General features: G+C 41.4%; 1 protein-coding gene across 3 annotated transcripts in view; it reads right to left on the reverse strand.

Annotated features, from left to right (window-relative positions):
- ppp1r1c (protein phosphatase 1, regulatory (inhibitor) subunit 1C) overlaps positions 1-17,709 on the reverse strand; it is a 115,701-nt gene that overhangs the window by 33,762 nt on the left and 64,230 nt on the right. Inside the window, exon 5 of one of the 3 annotated variants that reach the window (XM_080198879.1) lies at positions 5,510-5,761. The exons of the other annotated variants lie outside the window; for them this stretch is intronic. Coding sequence (XP_080055005.1) covers positions 5,510-5,761 — 252 coding nt within the window. The remainder of the gene's footprint in view (positions 1-5,509; positions 5,762-17,709) is intronic. 3 annotated transcript variants of the gene reach the window in all.

Genomic DNA, 17,709 nt, shown 5'->3' on the forward strand with positions numbered 1-17,709 from the left:
GAACGAACTGATATCATAAATAGAATGAGTATGTGATAGTAATACTGAGCCATGGTTCCGATACGTTCCACACAAGAAGCTTGTGATACCAAATAAACCTGTTGGACTTTAAACTGATGTTGTGAGACTTCTTACTATGACAAGGACGTGAATAATCAATGATGTTTGACATTTCAGAAATCCAGAGAAAGAATTAAAAAGAGGCAGAGGTCAGTAGAACAGTGAGAAATGATCTTGGTGCAGAGGATCAGTTTGGTGGGGATAAGAAATAACAAAGGGAAGAAGTCATTGGTAAGGATGTTTAATTAGTGCCCTGACAGTAACAATGCTACAGGACAGAGAATAACCCAATATATAATGGTGCTATGTAAGAAAGATACTGCAATAATCAGGAGAAATTTTAATCTTCACATAGTTTACATGAATCAAATTGCAGGTCAGAGAAGGTTCACTGGGTTGATTCATGGGGCTAATGGCTTGCCTTGTGAGGAAACTTTGTGCAGGCTGGGCCTATACTCATTAGAATTTAAAAGAATGAGAGGTGATCTTGTTGATTCTGAGGGGACTTGACAGGTTAGCTGCTGAGAGGACGGGCCCGATTTTACCATTTGGATTCTAAGTGTCGGTCGGACTTGAAACTGGGACTGCTTCAGATCTGACTTTTAGATCCGTTCTCAGGCACGCCCATACACATTCTACCTGCAAAAATTTCAATGAGACTGAATCATACTGCACAAGCCTGTGGGCGGAGCTTAATGTGCCCAAAATCCTGCAGCTGTCTTTGGCCCCTCCGATTGCGCATGTGTAGAAAAAAAACGATTGAATGCAACTCCCCTGCCACATCACTCCTGGGCTGAATAATGCTTCCCCCGGCCCCCACAGACATTGCTTCACCCCCACAACATTACTAAACCCCTTATCCCTCCACCCCCTCTGTTATCCAGACCAATTGGGGGCACCTCCCCTCTTCCCTCTCACTGATCACAGGCAGAGTGGCAATGTACCCCACTCCCCCCCAACCTCAAGCAGAGAGTCATGGACCCAACTCACCACCCCACTCACCCCACCCCCCCGCCGCAGCCCCCACCCCCCCACCAATCTCAAGCAGAGAGCCGCGGATGCTCGGCACTTACCTCCTCACTAACTGGAGTGGCTGAATTGGACTTCTGTACAGCATGACTGTTTTGCGCAGATTCCGGATGGGTGAACACCATAGTAAAGGGGGAAGTGCCAGAAAGGCTGGGTGTGCAGCCTATTAAGTAAATTTAAATGCATGTAAAGGCAATTAAGTGTCCATCGCACCTGTTCTGGGCACAGTCCCGACCGTGGCCATTTTTGGTAAAGGAGGAACCAGTGTGGAGGTAGGCACAGATCATACTGCTCGCCTCATGCATGACTTTAGCAAGTTTTCACACCTGGAAACAAGTGCAACTTGAAGTTAAAATTGGGTCTGACGTTTCTCCTCATGGAAGACACTTGAACTAGAGGGCACAGTTTTTAAACAAGGGGTCTCCCATTTGAGATGGAGATGAGGAGGAATTTCTTCTTTCAGAGGATCATTAGTCTTTGGAATTATCTTCCCCAGAGAGATGTGAAGCTGGGTATATTCAAGGTTGAGTTTGACAGATTTTGGATCTACTCCTGCTCCTTCTTTCTATTGATCTTGATTCCTCTGATCTCTTTGTCATTTAATCCTTGCAGCCTTTCACCGTCTCACAGAGCTTGGCAGGATTTACCACACCACTTGCCATGTGTTCTGCCACAGAAAGAAGTGGCCTGCCATTGGCTGATGGTGGGACCTTCTGGTCCAGCTGTCAGTGGATTTCCTGTTGAGGGCATTGGCTGGCCTGTCCACCCTTGGGTCTATTGAGGCCAATGATTGGCCAATTAATGACTATTGAAATGGCTCATCTCACCCTGGCCAGTTCTTTAGCTGCAGAAGTGGGAGGCCAAAGTCAAACAGTCTGGATGATTTAGCTGCACAAGTTGGTGTTAGGTAAGGATGTGGTACCGCTGCCTGGGGTTCCCCAGTGCTCATTGGAGGCAGCCACACCAACATCAAATCCCTCTCTAATTAATCTCTACAGCCCCAATCTCACAAAGCCAGCCCCCCAACTCTCTCACTCTCCTCAATGGGGACCACCAGCCATGTCCTACTGATACCCCACACTTACCTTCAGCACGGCCTTGATTATTTCCTCCTCTTTGGGGTCTAGTTGTTGCCTCCGCAATGGCCATCACTCAAATCTGACACCGGTTGAGACTATAGAGCTGTCTATCATCTGATTTGGTGGCAGCTCTCTCAGGTGGGACTTTGTTCCCCATCTGGGGAACAATCTCGCCCTTTGCCAATCAGTTCCCTGATGAAAGTTAAATGGCTGTGAAGTAAGTGGTACCAGTATCATTCCCTGCCAACTCCTCAGGTAAGGAGAAGAAAACCCCATTACCTGAAAAATCCTGCCCATTCCTCTCTGTTTCTCCCTTTACAGGTGCTGCATGACCTGCACAGCATTTACAGCATTTTCTGTTTTCCAGCATCTTCATTATCTGCTTTTGTATGAACATATGTGAGAATTGGGCAGCGAGGATGAATTTTCACGTGTATAATATCATTGGGTGGGGGAGATAAACACTGTGAACCTCATTTGAGTATTTTCACTCGGCTGCCAGTAAAGTTGCCATAGTCCCAGATGACCATAGGCTGCTCTCCCCTTTGAGGAGGAGAGCTGACTGATGGTGATTTAACCTGAGGATCACCACACCTCAGGCATGGGGTAAGGCTGAAAAGACAGACCTTCATGAACACCCGAGAATTGAAACTGCACTGTTGGCATCGTTCTGCATCACGAACCAGCCACCCAGTCAACTGAGCTAACCAAGCTTCTTGAGCTGACAGCACTGACCTACTGGCAGGCTGCTTATTGAATGGGCCAGGGAAGAAGGAGAGGACACTTTGAAGTGATTGAATCCACCTTTCTTCTGCATTTTTCTGACACCTATGAAATGTTTTCAAAGATCCAATGTCCTTGCACCATAATGATTAGGAAAGGCACCATCTGTGCCTTATGCATGTCTATTCATTGGCAGGAAACATTAATGAACTGTCTTCATGTTTTATTTCAATATTTTCCAAAACAAGAGACACTTCACAGTCTTTTGTTGCACAATCAGTAAAATCGGCCACGTTATAGTTAATGTTGATTGTGGTCAAGTAACTGAAAATAAATACATCATGACTTATTGATGAAAGCACAAATAGGTTATTTCGGAAAATCTGAAAGGGGCAGGCATTGATTTGATTTTCATTACTGTATATCTTACCTTCCTCATGGTACAAAGACATATATAAGGACAGATTTTTTTAAAAATCATTTTTAAAAGTCTTGACTTCTGGATATTTATTTTTAATAGTACACTGCTGCATGATTTTTCAATTAAACTGAGAAAATGATGCATAACGTAATCTAATATAAAATAGAAGCAGCATTTCCAATATACAATCATATTTTTACATTAATACTGTTGGTCTTAATTTCGGACATTACTTTTCAAACACTTTTAGAAAGTCCCTGTTAGTCATAATTTCTAAAATCATTAATGCAATGAACCTTGATTTGAAAGATATGAATACTGTGAACTTACTTCTAAAAGTTCTCTGAGTTTATCAGGAAAATCCAAAGCAATAATGATAGCACACCATAAAAGACTACTGACCATGAATCAGCATGGCAGAGTTATCATTTTCTAAGCCAGGCACTGGTAAGACTTACATTTTGTTGCAAGTTGAGAAAAGCCATTATGAAAGTCTATCTGAATCAGCAAACATACAGACATGTTTCTAATTTCCTGCCAGCGTTTTTTTAACCTTGCTGCATATGCAGTCATTGTTTTGCACTTAAAAAATACAATCTGCAAGACATATGTGTTATCCTGTACAGTGATATAAATCATTCTTATGGTTACTCAGTGCAGTTGAGCAAGTTCTGGGGAAACAAGATTATAAGAGAGTTGCATGGATTTTAGATCCTATAGGTATGATTCAGTGATTTGCAGAAAGCTGCCTCATACGAAGAAAGCTCATTCGTACAAGCTCACACAATTAAACCAGAGAAACAGTGTGTAATTGTTAATTGATTAGTAATGATTACTCCCAATTCTGATATAGGTAATCAGTTATGAACAATTAATAGCTGAAAATGATTATTAGTGATTACTCATTATGATAGGATTAGCATCAAATTTGAGAACATTAACTATAGCTAAGAACCAGTCATAGACATGAGAAGGATGCTGCATTTCAGAAACAAATGCCAAGAGTTGAAATGTATGATTTGATATAATGCCAGAATGTTATCGACATACTCAGAAACTTGTTGACCCTAAGCTAATAAAAATAACATCATCGTTTGCAAAGTTTGGCAGGAAGCATCTGCCAAAGCAAAAAAATGCTTTAAAATGATTCTGGTAATACACTTTAAAAGTAGCATTAAACATTCCCATTAAACCCTTAAGGAATTGCAAAGTATTTTGCAGGCATTGAGATTCATTCACTTTCAACCAAACTGAAAATAACTGGTTCTAAAACTTCAGGAAAAGGGGGTCCTTGATTGTGAGGACATGTTCCTTTCTTCCCCAGGTTTTACCCTTATAGTGGGATTTTTCAATCACCTTGCATGCTATGTCACTGTCCTTTAGACTTTGTCTCATGTTAAAGAATGATCCTTCAAACTGAGCTTTGTTATTGAATTTACTGTAGGTCATTGGAAATCTAATGGAAAATTTTGGCCACTTTTTATATTAAATCAAAACAAAAGGGTAATCTTAACCTTCGTCGCTCATTTTTCCATTGGCATCTCTTCCAACAGTTTACTGCCCAAGTGAAGGTGAAAGTGAAAATTATCTCTCCAGGATAAAACTGTTTGTCATAGCCTCTTTGATGTTACACATCAATCAGCAAAAAATCATTTGAATCGACATCTTTTTAAAATATGATGTGACATATCTATGACTTTTTATGGAGAATACTAGAGATGTAAGTAACATTCTCCATGGAAAAATCTTTCTTTTGTTTTTGACATTGCATAATTCAATATATGAATTGTTTTTAAACTTTTAATTGCGGCTACTGTGACTGATAGGGGCACTCAATAAAATTATCTCCTCAATTGTTCATTATTAGCAATTATACTACATTGATATTTAACAATCTCCCTCAAATATGACTTTTATTTTCAAGATTCATTTGCACAAGTAAGAAAATGAAAGATGGTTCTATAAGCAGAAAACTGCATTCAAATTTTAATATAGGAATGGATGATTGAAAGCATTTGAAAATGGAGCAGCATTGCAGAACAAGAGATTCTTATAATCTGATGGCTTCATGGCAACAAATAGGTGGATGAGAAATGGATTCAGCTTTCCGATGATCTGGTCTGTCATCAGGGTGCTTGCATGGTGATTACATATAGTGATGGTGGGAGCAATAATTCTAGGACTGCCATTGACTTACCACCAATAGAGCTGTTGCCTGGGTGGTCCTCGGCATTTAGTAGCAGTTTGATGCCTGTTTGGTTGCTGATGTGCTCACAGCAGTTGAGAGGGCCCCAGTCTGTGTCTGCCAAGAAAGCAGGGGCTCCATTGCTGTGACAGCACTCAGTCATCATTGGGCTGAGCTCGTCAAGACAGCTGGGGTCACTTTCAGAGTATTCCTGCTCCGGCTGCTCCTGTTTCTGAAGATGGTGCTCCACCAGCAACTGAAGTTCTGCTTCAACAAGAGCACTTCATTTAATAATTAGTTCACGCTAGCCAGAACGCAATTACTCGTTTTACCTGTGCAATAAATCAATTTACATTTGAAGGTCATAGCAGGTCTATGGCAAAAAGGGAGTGACCATCTACGCAAAATAAGCCACATTAAGATGCAGTAACATATGTTGTAAATGCAATTTCTATTCATTTCATAAATCAAATAATCTGGATAATTCCATATGATTTATCACAAAATCGTTCTTCTTTCCTGTTTCTATAAATCAGGCAATCTCAACACAATGAAAATTTAATATCTGAAGGCACATTCATTTTTTTAAATGAATCATTGATTACTTCAGGCGCCACTTGGATGCCTATTTATTCATATCTACTCTCAATTTGTACAGTAAGTTATTAACATGCACAGTATTTCTTTGTTCTATGTTATTGAAAAACATAGCTAAGCAATAGTCCAAAAGGGCACTTCTATGCTGAACTGCTTTGTGTAAGTACAACTTTTCACCTTGGACTAAAAGCGTGAATTACTCATTCCGAAAATGTAGAAAAAGCGTTTGTTCTAACAGAGTCACTGAACTATTCCAGATTTAGAATCCCTATGCACATCACAGTCAGACAGGTATCCCCTTGACATAGTTTTGAGAATCACAATACTGTCTTTCTCTGAATCTAATGTGCAGATCAATATGATTTGAGCCATTGCCAGTGTAGTCAACTTATTCCTGTTCCTGAGACTTAGGGTTAGTCAGAATAAAAGCTGAACATGATGTTGCAAACAGTGAATATTTTCATGACAAAATAAAATTTATCATAAGAACTAAAGGTAAGTTAGAATAACAGCATTTTAATAACTGATAACGAAGCCTTGTCTTCCGAAAACAAAATAAATCCTTATTTCTACTAACAAATCCAAATGAAAGTTAAGCTGCCTTCAATAAAATAGCATTCTTCCTGATAAAATGCCTAAATGCACAGTTTTCCAGAGAACATAGTTCTCATTCAGATCTCCAAATGCATTTTAATATCAATTAATCAATCCCTACACTGCTCAACTTGAATACTGCTAAAAAGAGAGTCACATTGTCGAAGCTTTTGATCTTGCACTCATCAGGATAAATACGAGAATACCAAATTTCAAAAGACCTCAACAATTTATATTACAGGAGAAAAGGATACTGATTGGTTGGCAAGTCAATTTTGATGGTAGGCATATTGTCATGGAACAAACAGCAGGGAACTAAGGGCTCCCCAGGTTCTAGGGTAATTCAAAAAGGGTGCAAGGCTTGAAAAAATTCCTTTTGTTTGCAGAAAATGGATTCCTGCCTTTGAATATATGAGCCCTATTTTATCATTGCCTCGCGCCCGTTTTCGGGCGTGAAAACGTGGTAAAGTCAGATGAGAGGCCATTATTGCTATCCCGTGTCTGCGCAAATTGCCACTGGGCACGTGAGTGAGGCCAGACCATTCTCTGGGGGTCGGGGGGAGTGAGGCTAGATCGTTGTCGGTGGGGGGAGACCATTCACTCACTGGTAGGGGGAGGGGAGACAGATGGATGTCTGGCGGGGGGGTGGCAGATGGATCTCTGGTGGGGGGCAGAGGGATCCGCTGCCACTCTGCGGGTGATCGGTGGGGAGGGGGTTGGTAGAGGTGGCGATCGGTCTGGGTATGTGGGTGGTGGAGGAGGGGGGAGATGATGTGTGTGGGTAGTGGGGGGTGGATAAGGGGAACAGTGATGTCTGTGGGTAGCGGGGAGGTGGGATAAGGGGCACAGTGATGTGTGTGGGTAGTGCGGTGGGTGCATAAAGGGGACGGTGATGTGTGTGGATAGTGGGGTATGGGATAAAGAGAACAGTGATGTCTGTGGGTAGTGGGGCGGGTGGATAAGGGGGGATAGTTTGTGTATGTGCACCATCGCTCCCGTTCTTCACTCCCAGGCCACTTTCCCCGCTTTCTGCGGTCCGGGAGTGATCTGACACAGGTGCACTTTTTCAAATTTTTTTCCAACTATGCATGCACAGTTCAGAGCTCCGATTGTTCTGGCAGTGCTAAGCCCTGCTGACAGTGCAAATGGGATGGGAGATAGCTGAGAGCGTACGGGAGTGCCTGAAAGCAGATTTCTAAGTTGGATCGGCATTATGCCTAGACTGGACACTTAGAATGAAAATGGTAAAATCAAGCCCTATGAAAATTCCAGCAAGCATAGTTGAGCCACATTACAAGATCGACTAATCATCTTAAATTGGTGGTTAGTGAAACTATTGAAGCACTCATGATTGTTCAGCAAGTGCTGCCCAATTGCACAATCACATCTTTTTGTTCTATAGGTGTGGGTTTGATGTGTACAATCTGTACTTTGTATGTTATGAGCAAGCAAAGGAACATACTGTTTGAGTTGATCATTCAATAATTGGGACACACAGCCTACATACCTGCCATTGCATTGGCTATGGCAACATGTCTCACCTCCTAGCAACAGTCAAGTTCTATTTAACCAACTGATTGGCTATTTAATTACTTGGTTTCAAATAATATCAGAAGTTTGATGCAAAACCTGGCCTTCAAAAGGTAGAATATAATAAAGATTCCTCAGGGCAGCAAAATGTCCCCCTAAGCTAGTCATTCTTGTTCACTTAGCTCACTGAACGTCTTGCATTGAGTTGAGTTGGCAAGAATGCATCACTTAAGTAGTCAACAATTGAAAGCATTTCAATTTTTTAAATTCCTCCTTTGACTGAGGGGATGAGAAAAGGCAATCCCATCCCAGTGAACTCCTGCTGTGTCAATCACAGGTGAGCTTACAAGGTTAACTCAAATTGGGATCACTGTCATTATGTCTATGAAACAACAGCCCACTGTGTTAGAAGGAAGAAGGAAAATAATAGCATTTGTCATTGATCTATACCATTTAAACACAACAAACCTAGAGTTGCACCTTAATTACAGGATTCAATGGGAGTGATTTTAATCCTAACTGTGGGTCAGTAAACAAATTGTTGAGCAATCAAATGTGCCTTCATTACTTACCTGCCCTGAAACCAGCAGACCACTGCTGCTGACTTTAACCTGTTCGACTGCACTGACAATAAGGACACCCAGCCAAAGCCACTGAGGCCCTTTAAGCACATATCTAGTGTCAAGCCACAGACCCAGTACCATTTTAACAGGGGCCTGAACCGGAAGCCAAAATGTGTTTCCTGCCAGCCCAAGCTAAAAGGGAAAAGAATCAAGACCAGTAGATACCCCAAAGATTTATTTTTCACTTTTCATTTGAGACTGGGAAACAGGAATGCTCCTTTGGACCTTACAAGGAAATCTTAGGCATCTCCTGCCAAGTAAATTCAACCTCCTCATATGTACATACATACACATACACCCTTTGTAAGTATGAAGTTTGTCATAAGATCCCTACAGTACAGAAGGAGGCCATTCAGCCCATTGAGTCTGCACCAGCCACAATTTCACTCAGGCCCTATTGCCGTAATTCCAAAAATTTACCCTGCTAATCCCCCTGACATTAGGGTCAATTTAGCATGGACATCTTTGGACTGTGGGAGGAAACCAGGGCACCTGGAGGAAACCCACACAGACTCGGGGAGAAAGGGCAAACCCCACACAGACAGTGACCCAAGGCTGGAATTGAACCTGGGTCCCTGGTGCTGTGAGGCAGCATTGCCAACAACTGTGCAACCATGCTGCCCATATATTGTGTAGATACTCTTTAAGAAATGTAAATCATGGATAATAGATTTTAAGGATTGTTAATAGCTTTATTTTCCGTGGACAAAGACAGTGCAATGCAATCCTTAACAATCTCTGTCTCCCACCCTTGTAGCACACTTTTTACAAATGTTAAGCCCTGTTTCCACAAACCAATAAATCCTGTTATTAAGAGTTTGGGTTAAGTCCAATGAAAGCTATCATCTAAATTTACATCATTTGGACCACCATTCAATGCCTGGCTGGTGTCTCTGTGTTGATGATCTTTGTTTGGCTTCATTCAAATTTCTTTGGCTTTATTTATTTGCTTACAATAAAGAGATAAAAGAACATTCCAGGCTGGATGTTGAAATTTAAATAACTGGATTCCAACAAGTCTCTCAAGTTATTTTTATGGGCAGAGTTTTCTCAAAAAAATCCTAAAATTGGGACGTTTCCTTGCAGGTGTTTTCAGCAAGGTAAGTAATGGTAACTTACAGCACTTTTGCAGTACAGAGGGTGTAATGTGAATCTCACCAGTGTTGGCGGGAGTGTCTCAGCTTTCCTGTGAGGCTGGCTGCTGAGCTTGAGGGGTACCATTGCGCAGGTGCTCCAATCTCCCAGTATAGTGTGTACATTGTGTGCACAGTATACCGTCAGATCTTGCAACCCGCCCCATCCCACCAAAACCACACGGACATCAGCCACCGATCACCACCCTAAACATCACCCACTCGATGATGGCCCCAGCCGATCACCTCCCCCCAACCCCACTACCCCGGCCACTGCCCTTTCTGATTCCCATCCCCCAATCATTACTCAGCCGGTCAACTGCCTCCCCTTCTCATCCCCTACAGAGCTGCCCCCAGCCTCCCCGAGCCTGTCATGGCCTTGCCCCCTCAGGCCCTACCCCCTCCATTAGGCCCTGCCCCCTCAGGTCCCATCCTTATCTATGTGTCAAATTTTTCTCCCATTCCCTCCCCTCCCCCCCACCCCCAACCACCATGTGTGGCAGGAGGCAGTGCATCACTCACTGCTGTCGGGGTCTTCTGGCCCTGTCGTTGTCAATGGAGTTTCCTGTTGAATGTACTATTGCCACCAGGAAATCCGCGGTGGATTTAAGGTCCCACCAGTGTAAACATCAGTAAGATTTTTTCATATGTTAATGAAAATACTGCACTCATAATGGTTATCAGATTACATTTCCTTGCAATAATTATACTATAAATCAGGCACAGGAATTCCTTTAAAATCCTACCACATTATTTCAATATCCAGTTTAATCAAGACTAATTAAATTTGAATATTATCACTATATATCCTTTTAACTTAATTAACAAAAGCAATAGCTCAGATACATGGAATATTATAAAAGATATTTTAATTCCCTATTTTTCTCTGCCACTTTGCTTCTTCCCAATTCCTAAATGCATTGACTTATTGCAGGAATATTGGTCTATATGTAGCAGTCCCTCAACTAAATATCCATTGTTCCTGTTTAAATCTCAATGATCCAATCACTCCCAGGAAACCCTATAATTGGAGTGCAAGTCCAGGTTATTCAGCCTTTAGGGATCACAATGAAGTTTGGTCAGTCCTAAAATCTAAAAGCTGACCAGTTAAAATCTATATGCCTGAGCGCCAAGCAAGTATCGCACAGTCTGAAGACCAATCATGAACAGGAAGCTTTTGAAGCCAATGTCATTGAACCATCACCTTTCTCAGCTTGGATCAGGGATCCAACCTGGGATCTTGCTGGCTTCTGTTATTGAGTTATTGCTTATTTGGGTTCTACCTTTCAAAACAAGGTAACATCATTAGTTTATATAATTAATATCTAGAGAAGAAAGGAAGTGTAAAAAGGGAATACATTCTAAATGAAATATTCAAACTGGGAATTGTAAGGATACCTGCTAATAATAATCAAAAATGTCATGATCACCAGCCAAGATCCACCTTAAAACTAATCCTGCAGTTGAAAACTTAATCCTTAAAACTAATCCTGCAGCTCACAGGCGGCATGTGGCCCAGTAGACTTTTCGCTATGACAGCGAGAGGGAGCCAACATGAGAGAGAGCAAAGACTACGAGCCTGAGAGCGGATCTGGAGGATACAGGGAGTGTGGGAAAGAGTGAGAGTGAGAACGGAGCAGGAGGAAAATGGGAATGTGAGAAAGAGTGAGAGCGGAGCAGGAGGATAAAGGGAGTATGAGAAAGAGTGAGAGCGGAGCAGGAGGATAAAGGGAGTATGAGAAAGAGTGAGAGTGGAGGAGGAGGATAAAAGGAATGTGAGAAAGAGTGAGAGTGAGAGTGGAGCCTGGAGGATAAAAGGAATGTGAGAAAGAGTGAGAGTGAGAGTGAAACCTGGAGGATAAAATGAATGTGAGAAACAGTGAGAGTGAGAGCGAAGCCTAGAGGACAAAGGGAGTGTGAGAAAGAGTGAGAGTGATGCCTGGAGGATAAAGGGAATGTGAGAAAGAGTGAGAGTGAGAACGGAGCCTGGAGGATAAAGGGAATGTGAGAAAGAGCGAGAGTGAGAACGGAGCCTGGAGGATAAAGGGAATGTGAAAAAGAGTGAGAGTGAGAGTGAAGCCCGGAGGATAAAGGGAATGTGAGAAAGAATGAGAGTGATAGCGAAGCCTGGAGGATAAAGGGAATGTGAGAAAGAGTGAGAGTGAGAGTGAAGCCTGGAGGATAAAGGGAATGTGAGAAAGAATGAGAGTGATAGCGAAGCCTGGGGGATAAAGGGAATGTGAAAAAGAGTGAGAGTGAGAATGGAGCCTGGAGGATAAAAGGAATGTGAGAAAGAGTGAGAGTGAGAGCAGAGCCGGGGAACATAAGGGTTAGGAAAAGAGTGGAGTGATTGGTTATTTTTAAATACTTTTCAATTTATTAATTATTGTGAAGCAAACCCTACAGTTAATTTTTTATAAGAGCTGCTGTAAAGTTTATCGGGAACAGTATTGTTTATTAACTAAAATAAAGGTAAATAAATATAATAAATAAAAATAAGATAAGCATCCAAAGCAAATATCGGTCTAATTAAGAAATATGCAATTAAGAAAGGTGCAAGGTTGATGTCACCGGATATCCAGTGTCGGTAAGATCACGATCGGTGAGAAATCAGGCGTGAGCCAAATTTTTCGCCTCTCTTGCAAGCTTATTGGCTCACCCACCCATCAACCAGCAGGCAAGAAGGTAAAATTGCCCCCATGGATTATTTAGCATTTTCTGTAATTCACTACAAAATATTCAGCATGTATGAAATGTATTTAATCTTAGCAATGGAGTCATGGTTCGTGCACATGTTGGATTTTAACCTTGCAGACCCCATGAGATGAAGGAGGGCCACTAATGCTCACTAGTTGAGCTTGCTCATCACTGGCTTCTAAGATGGTATGGACCAAATGAGGAAGGTCCCAAGTTTGTCTCTGACCAATATTGTGATTCTGGCCACAGATGTTCCTTTCCCAATCTCTGCTCCTCTCCCCTTCCTATTCTTCTGTTTCTTTCCTGAACTCTACAGATGCCCTCCTTCACACCGCTATTTATGTTCTTTCCTGATTTTTGCAGATGTGCTTTCACTGATCCTTACAGATGTCCATATGCCCCTCTCCCCCAATCCCCCAGATGTGTTCTCCTAAGTCTCTCAGGTGCTCTCTCCCTTTTATGATTTATTTGAGAATTTACCTGAGGCAACACTATGGCCCAGCTTATCAGAAAAGGTTCCTGGGCAAATCCTTCAGATTCCCACAGATTGCCTATTTGATGATGATAAGACCAGAGGCCCAAAACCATGCTTGCCTCAAGCCTGTCGACTCAGACTGAGGGATCAATCTCTGTGCAATCTGCAACCCTGTTCATTTCCTTATATTTCTAGACCAAAATGGTAAACAGTAATATTTCATTGTACTTAGTTGACGTGAATCTTAGCAGCACAAACATTACTTTTAATTCTGCGATATATTTCGGGACAGTTCCTGGGAGTCTTTTGGCCAAAGCAATCTTGTTCCAGTTTGAAAATTCAACATTTACCTCATCCTCATGTTTGACTTCTAACTTATATTTAATCAACTAATTTCAGCTGGAGTACCAGCTGACAGAAAACAGTTAGCATCAACATCTAGGCTTGGAAGAGTAAGATAGCCAAGATTGCTTCTCTTGGTTATTATTCCCTCACCCTACCTGCTCTCTCATCTCCACTTCTGGAAAGTCCACATGTTGCTCTGTGGCACATGGATCAAGTTCAGATATGTTAGCCTGTAGAGTTGAATAGCTTTGTAACACTTAAACTGAAGTGAGCCCACAGGAGGGCTACCAACATCATGAGCTTTAACCTAATAGGAATGCCATTTGGCTATAAAATTGGTTTGAAAGAAAATTAGGAAATAACCCTGTTGTACAAGATACAAACTAAGTCCAAAGAAACCTGATGCTTAATGTTCATGTGTAGTGTCATAACTATGTTAAGGCTTGTGGGTTTTAAACAAAAAAGAAAAAGATGTGATTTGCATGCATAGATTCAAAATAACAACACCAGGTTTATTGTACGAGCTGTTGCCTATATAGAGTAGAAAATGAAACTAAGATAGGTGTCTGTGAAGCACTCCAGCAACATCACCGTTAAATCGTGTAACCAGCTCTTAAAGCAATCGTGCAACCACTTAAATATATAATGGCATATAGGTAAATCAATCAATGAAATATGAGCACACATCCCATTGAGATAATTTGGCCAACTGAGGCAACAAAAACAGATGCTGAAGCTTTCGACTGTCTGACCCTTACTTAATTTTTTTTTACAAAGCACATCGGTATAGGATTTTGTTATGTAATCACAGCTTCAAAAATGTTGAAGAGACTATTCGTAATATATCAACACCAGCCACCAGTAACACAATGCAAAGTATGGAGTCTTAATCTAACCGGAACGGTATTCAAATAAAAACAGGTGAGAAAGTTGGTTTAAAAAAATCTTTGTCCAGTGAGCACACCACCACAAATTTGAAGGTGAAAGAATGCTTAGAAGGCAATTAGAATGTAGGACTATCCATAAATACATTTAAACACAAGAGTGCCATTTATGAAGGTACTGGTAGCACATTTACTCATAGAATATTATCTTGGTTTCACATATTCTGCTACCATAAGATATGCAGTTACTACAGTATGAGTTGCATAATGTCATATTCTCTGAGGTCTGACCACATTTTTATCAATATTATCTTTACCAACTATAGCATTCACACATTTCACTCCCAGAAGAGGAACATCACCATCTAGAAAGAAAACATATTAATGGCAGTTCAAACCATTTTAATGAGATATATAGGAATGCTGAGTGGTATAGATACAATTAAAGATAATAAGTGGTTGCCAATGGATGAGGATGTAATTAAACCTCAATGTTCCCATGTTGCAAACTGGTTGGCTTTCATCTTCAATTAAAACATTAGTATTCCGAGAATAAGCTGCAAGGCATGTAAAGCTATCAAGGGCTAAAACTTGAGAAAGTTATACATTTATAATTGTAATTTAGCACATCAAAGTATTTTATGAATTCAAGTCCTCCATTTCACCAATTTTTTTTTTAATTAGTCACAAGTAGTCTTACATTAACCTGCAATAAAGTTACTGTGAAAATTCCCTAGTCACCACACTCAAGCACCTGTTCAGGTACATTGAGGGGGAATTTTGGTATGGCCAGTTCACCTAACCTGCACATAAGAGGTCATAGGTCATAGTAGTCATAGAGGTTTACAGCATGGAAACAGGCCTTCGGCCCAACTTGTCCATGCCGCCCTTTCTTTTTTGAAACAACTAAGCTAATCCCAATTGCCCGCATTTGGGTTATATCGCTCTATACCCATTGTACCCGTGTAAATATCTAAATGCTTTTTAAAAGACAAAATTGTACCTGCTTCTACTACTATTTCTGGCAGTTTGCTCCAGACACACACCACCTCTGTGTGAAAAATTGCTCTCTAGATATTTTTGTATCTCTCCCCTCTCACCTTGAACCTATGCCCTCTAGTTTTAGACTCTCCTACCTTTGGGAAAAGATATTGATTATCTAGCTGATCTGTGCCCCTCATTATTTTATAGACATCTTTAAGATCACCCCTCAGCCTCCTACGCTCAAGAGAAAAAAGTCCCAGTCTATCCAGCCTCTCCTTATAGCTCAATCCATCAAGTCCTGGTCGTATCCTAGTAAATTTTTTCTGCACGCTTTCTAATTTGCTAATATCCTTTCTATAATAGGATGACCAGAGTATTCCAAGTTTGGCCTTTTCAATGTTTTTGTACAACTTCAGCAAGACATTCCAACTCCTGTATTCAATGTTCTGACCGATGAAACCAAGCACGCCGAATGCCTTCTTCACCATTCTGTCCACCTGTGATTCCACTTTCAAGGAGCTATGAACATGTAGCCCCCCTAGATCTCTTTGTCTGTAACTTTCCCCAACGCCCTACCATTAACCGAGTAAATCCTGCCCTGGTTCAATCTACCAAAATGCATCACCTTGCATTTGTCTAAATTAAAATCCATCTGCCATTCATCAACCCACTGCCCAATTGATCAAGATCCCGTTGCAATTGGAGATAACGTCTGGACTGTGGGAGAAAATCAGAGCACCCGGAGGAAACCCATGCAGACATGGGGAGAATGTGCAAACTCCATACAGACAGTGACCTAAGCCAGGAATTGAACGCGGGTCCCTTCTAAACTGTGAGGCAGCAGTGCTAACCACTGTGCCACCCTGGAATGCCACACCACTGAATGAACGTAATTTATTGCCTGTTAGGTTATACAGTGAGATAATATCTAATATAAAAGTTAATCAGGCTATTTGTGGTTAAATTACCATATGAACCTGCTTTCAAAATAGGTGCATATCTCCCAGCCTCAACTGGTAACTCTACCATCTTGTGTTTGGAGGAAGTCATAAATTGTAGTTTAAGCAGTACTGAGGGAGTGCTACTTTATTGGGAATTCTGTCCTTCAAGTAGAACAGTAAACTGAGGCACTATCTGCCTACTGGGCTCAACTCTTAGGAGCATTGACATACAGAGGGATCTGGGTGGACAGGTCCATGGGTCCCTGAAAGTGGCAGCACACGTGGCTAAAATGGTCAAGAGGGCATACAGCGTGCTTGCCTTCATTGGCCAGGGCATCGAGTATAAAATTTTTGTTATGTTACAGCTGTATAAGGCTTTTGTTAGGCTGCATTATGAATGTTGTGTGCAGTCCTGGTCACCACACTACCAAAAGGACATGGATGCTTTGGAGAGGATGCAAAGAAGGTTTGCCAGGATGTTGTGTGGCTGGAGGATTTTAAGTGTGAGGAAAGATTGGCAGATTGTTTTCACTGGTAAGACGGAGGCTGAGGGGTGACCCGATAAATGTCTATAAAATTATGAGAGGCGTAGATAGGGTGGATAGTCAGAGGCTTTCTCCCAGGGTGGAAAGGTCAACAACAAGAGGGCACTGGTTTAAGGTGAGGGTGGTAAATTTAGGGGAACATGTGGGGAAAGTTTTTCACATAGAAAGTGGTGGGTGCCTGGAACACAGTGCCAGTGGAGAGGGTGGAAGCAGGCACATTAGCAACATTCAAAGTATATCTTGATAGACATATGAACAGGGAGCAAACAGAGGGATAGGAACAAAGTATCAGCACAGGCATGGTGGGCTGAAGGGCCCTCCCTGTGGTGCATTGTTCTTTGTTCTCTGTGTTTCAGGTAGACTTTAAAAAGCAATATTGAAGAATAACAGAATGTTCTTTTCTGTTTTAATCAATAAGGCAATCTTAACCAATAATCACCAAAGATAACAGATTTAATAGTAATTTATTTCATTGCTGTCAATATGGATAGAACTGTGACCATGTTTGTCTTTATGATAATGGTCACTTTAAAGTGAAATATTTTTCTTTATATCTGCTTAAATGTGAATCCTTTGAAAACATGTGAAGCTTAAATTCATCCACTAATTTGCATAGATCTTAATTTGCTAATGATAACAGATGGCTGCAGTTCTGGGGGGGCGGAGGCTAGCCTTTGCAGGCGCAGGATATCATTACAGGAGCTCCTCAGGAAAATGGCATTACCATCAGCAAATTCCCCACTGTCAGTATCCCAGGGGTCACTATTGACCAAAGTCTTAAATAGACCAACAATTTAAATATTGTGGTTACTAGAGAAGCCAGAGGTTGGGAATTTTGTGGTAAGTGACTCGCCTCCTGAACCC

This window comes from Carcharhinus amblyrhynchos, chromosome 11, assembly GCF_965287045.1.
Source record: "Carcharhinus amblyrhynchos chromosome 11, sCarAmb.v2.hapA, whole genome shotgun sequence".
Lineage (NCBI taxonomy): Eukaryota > Metazoa > Chordata > Chondrichthyes > Carcharhiniformes > Carcharhinidae > Carcharhinus > Carcharhinus amblyrhynchos.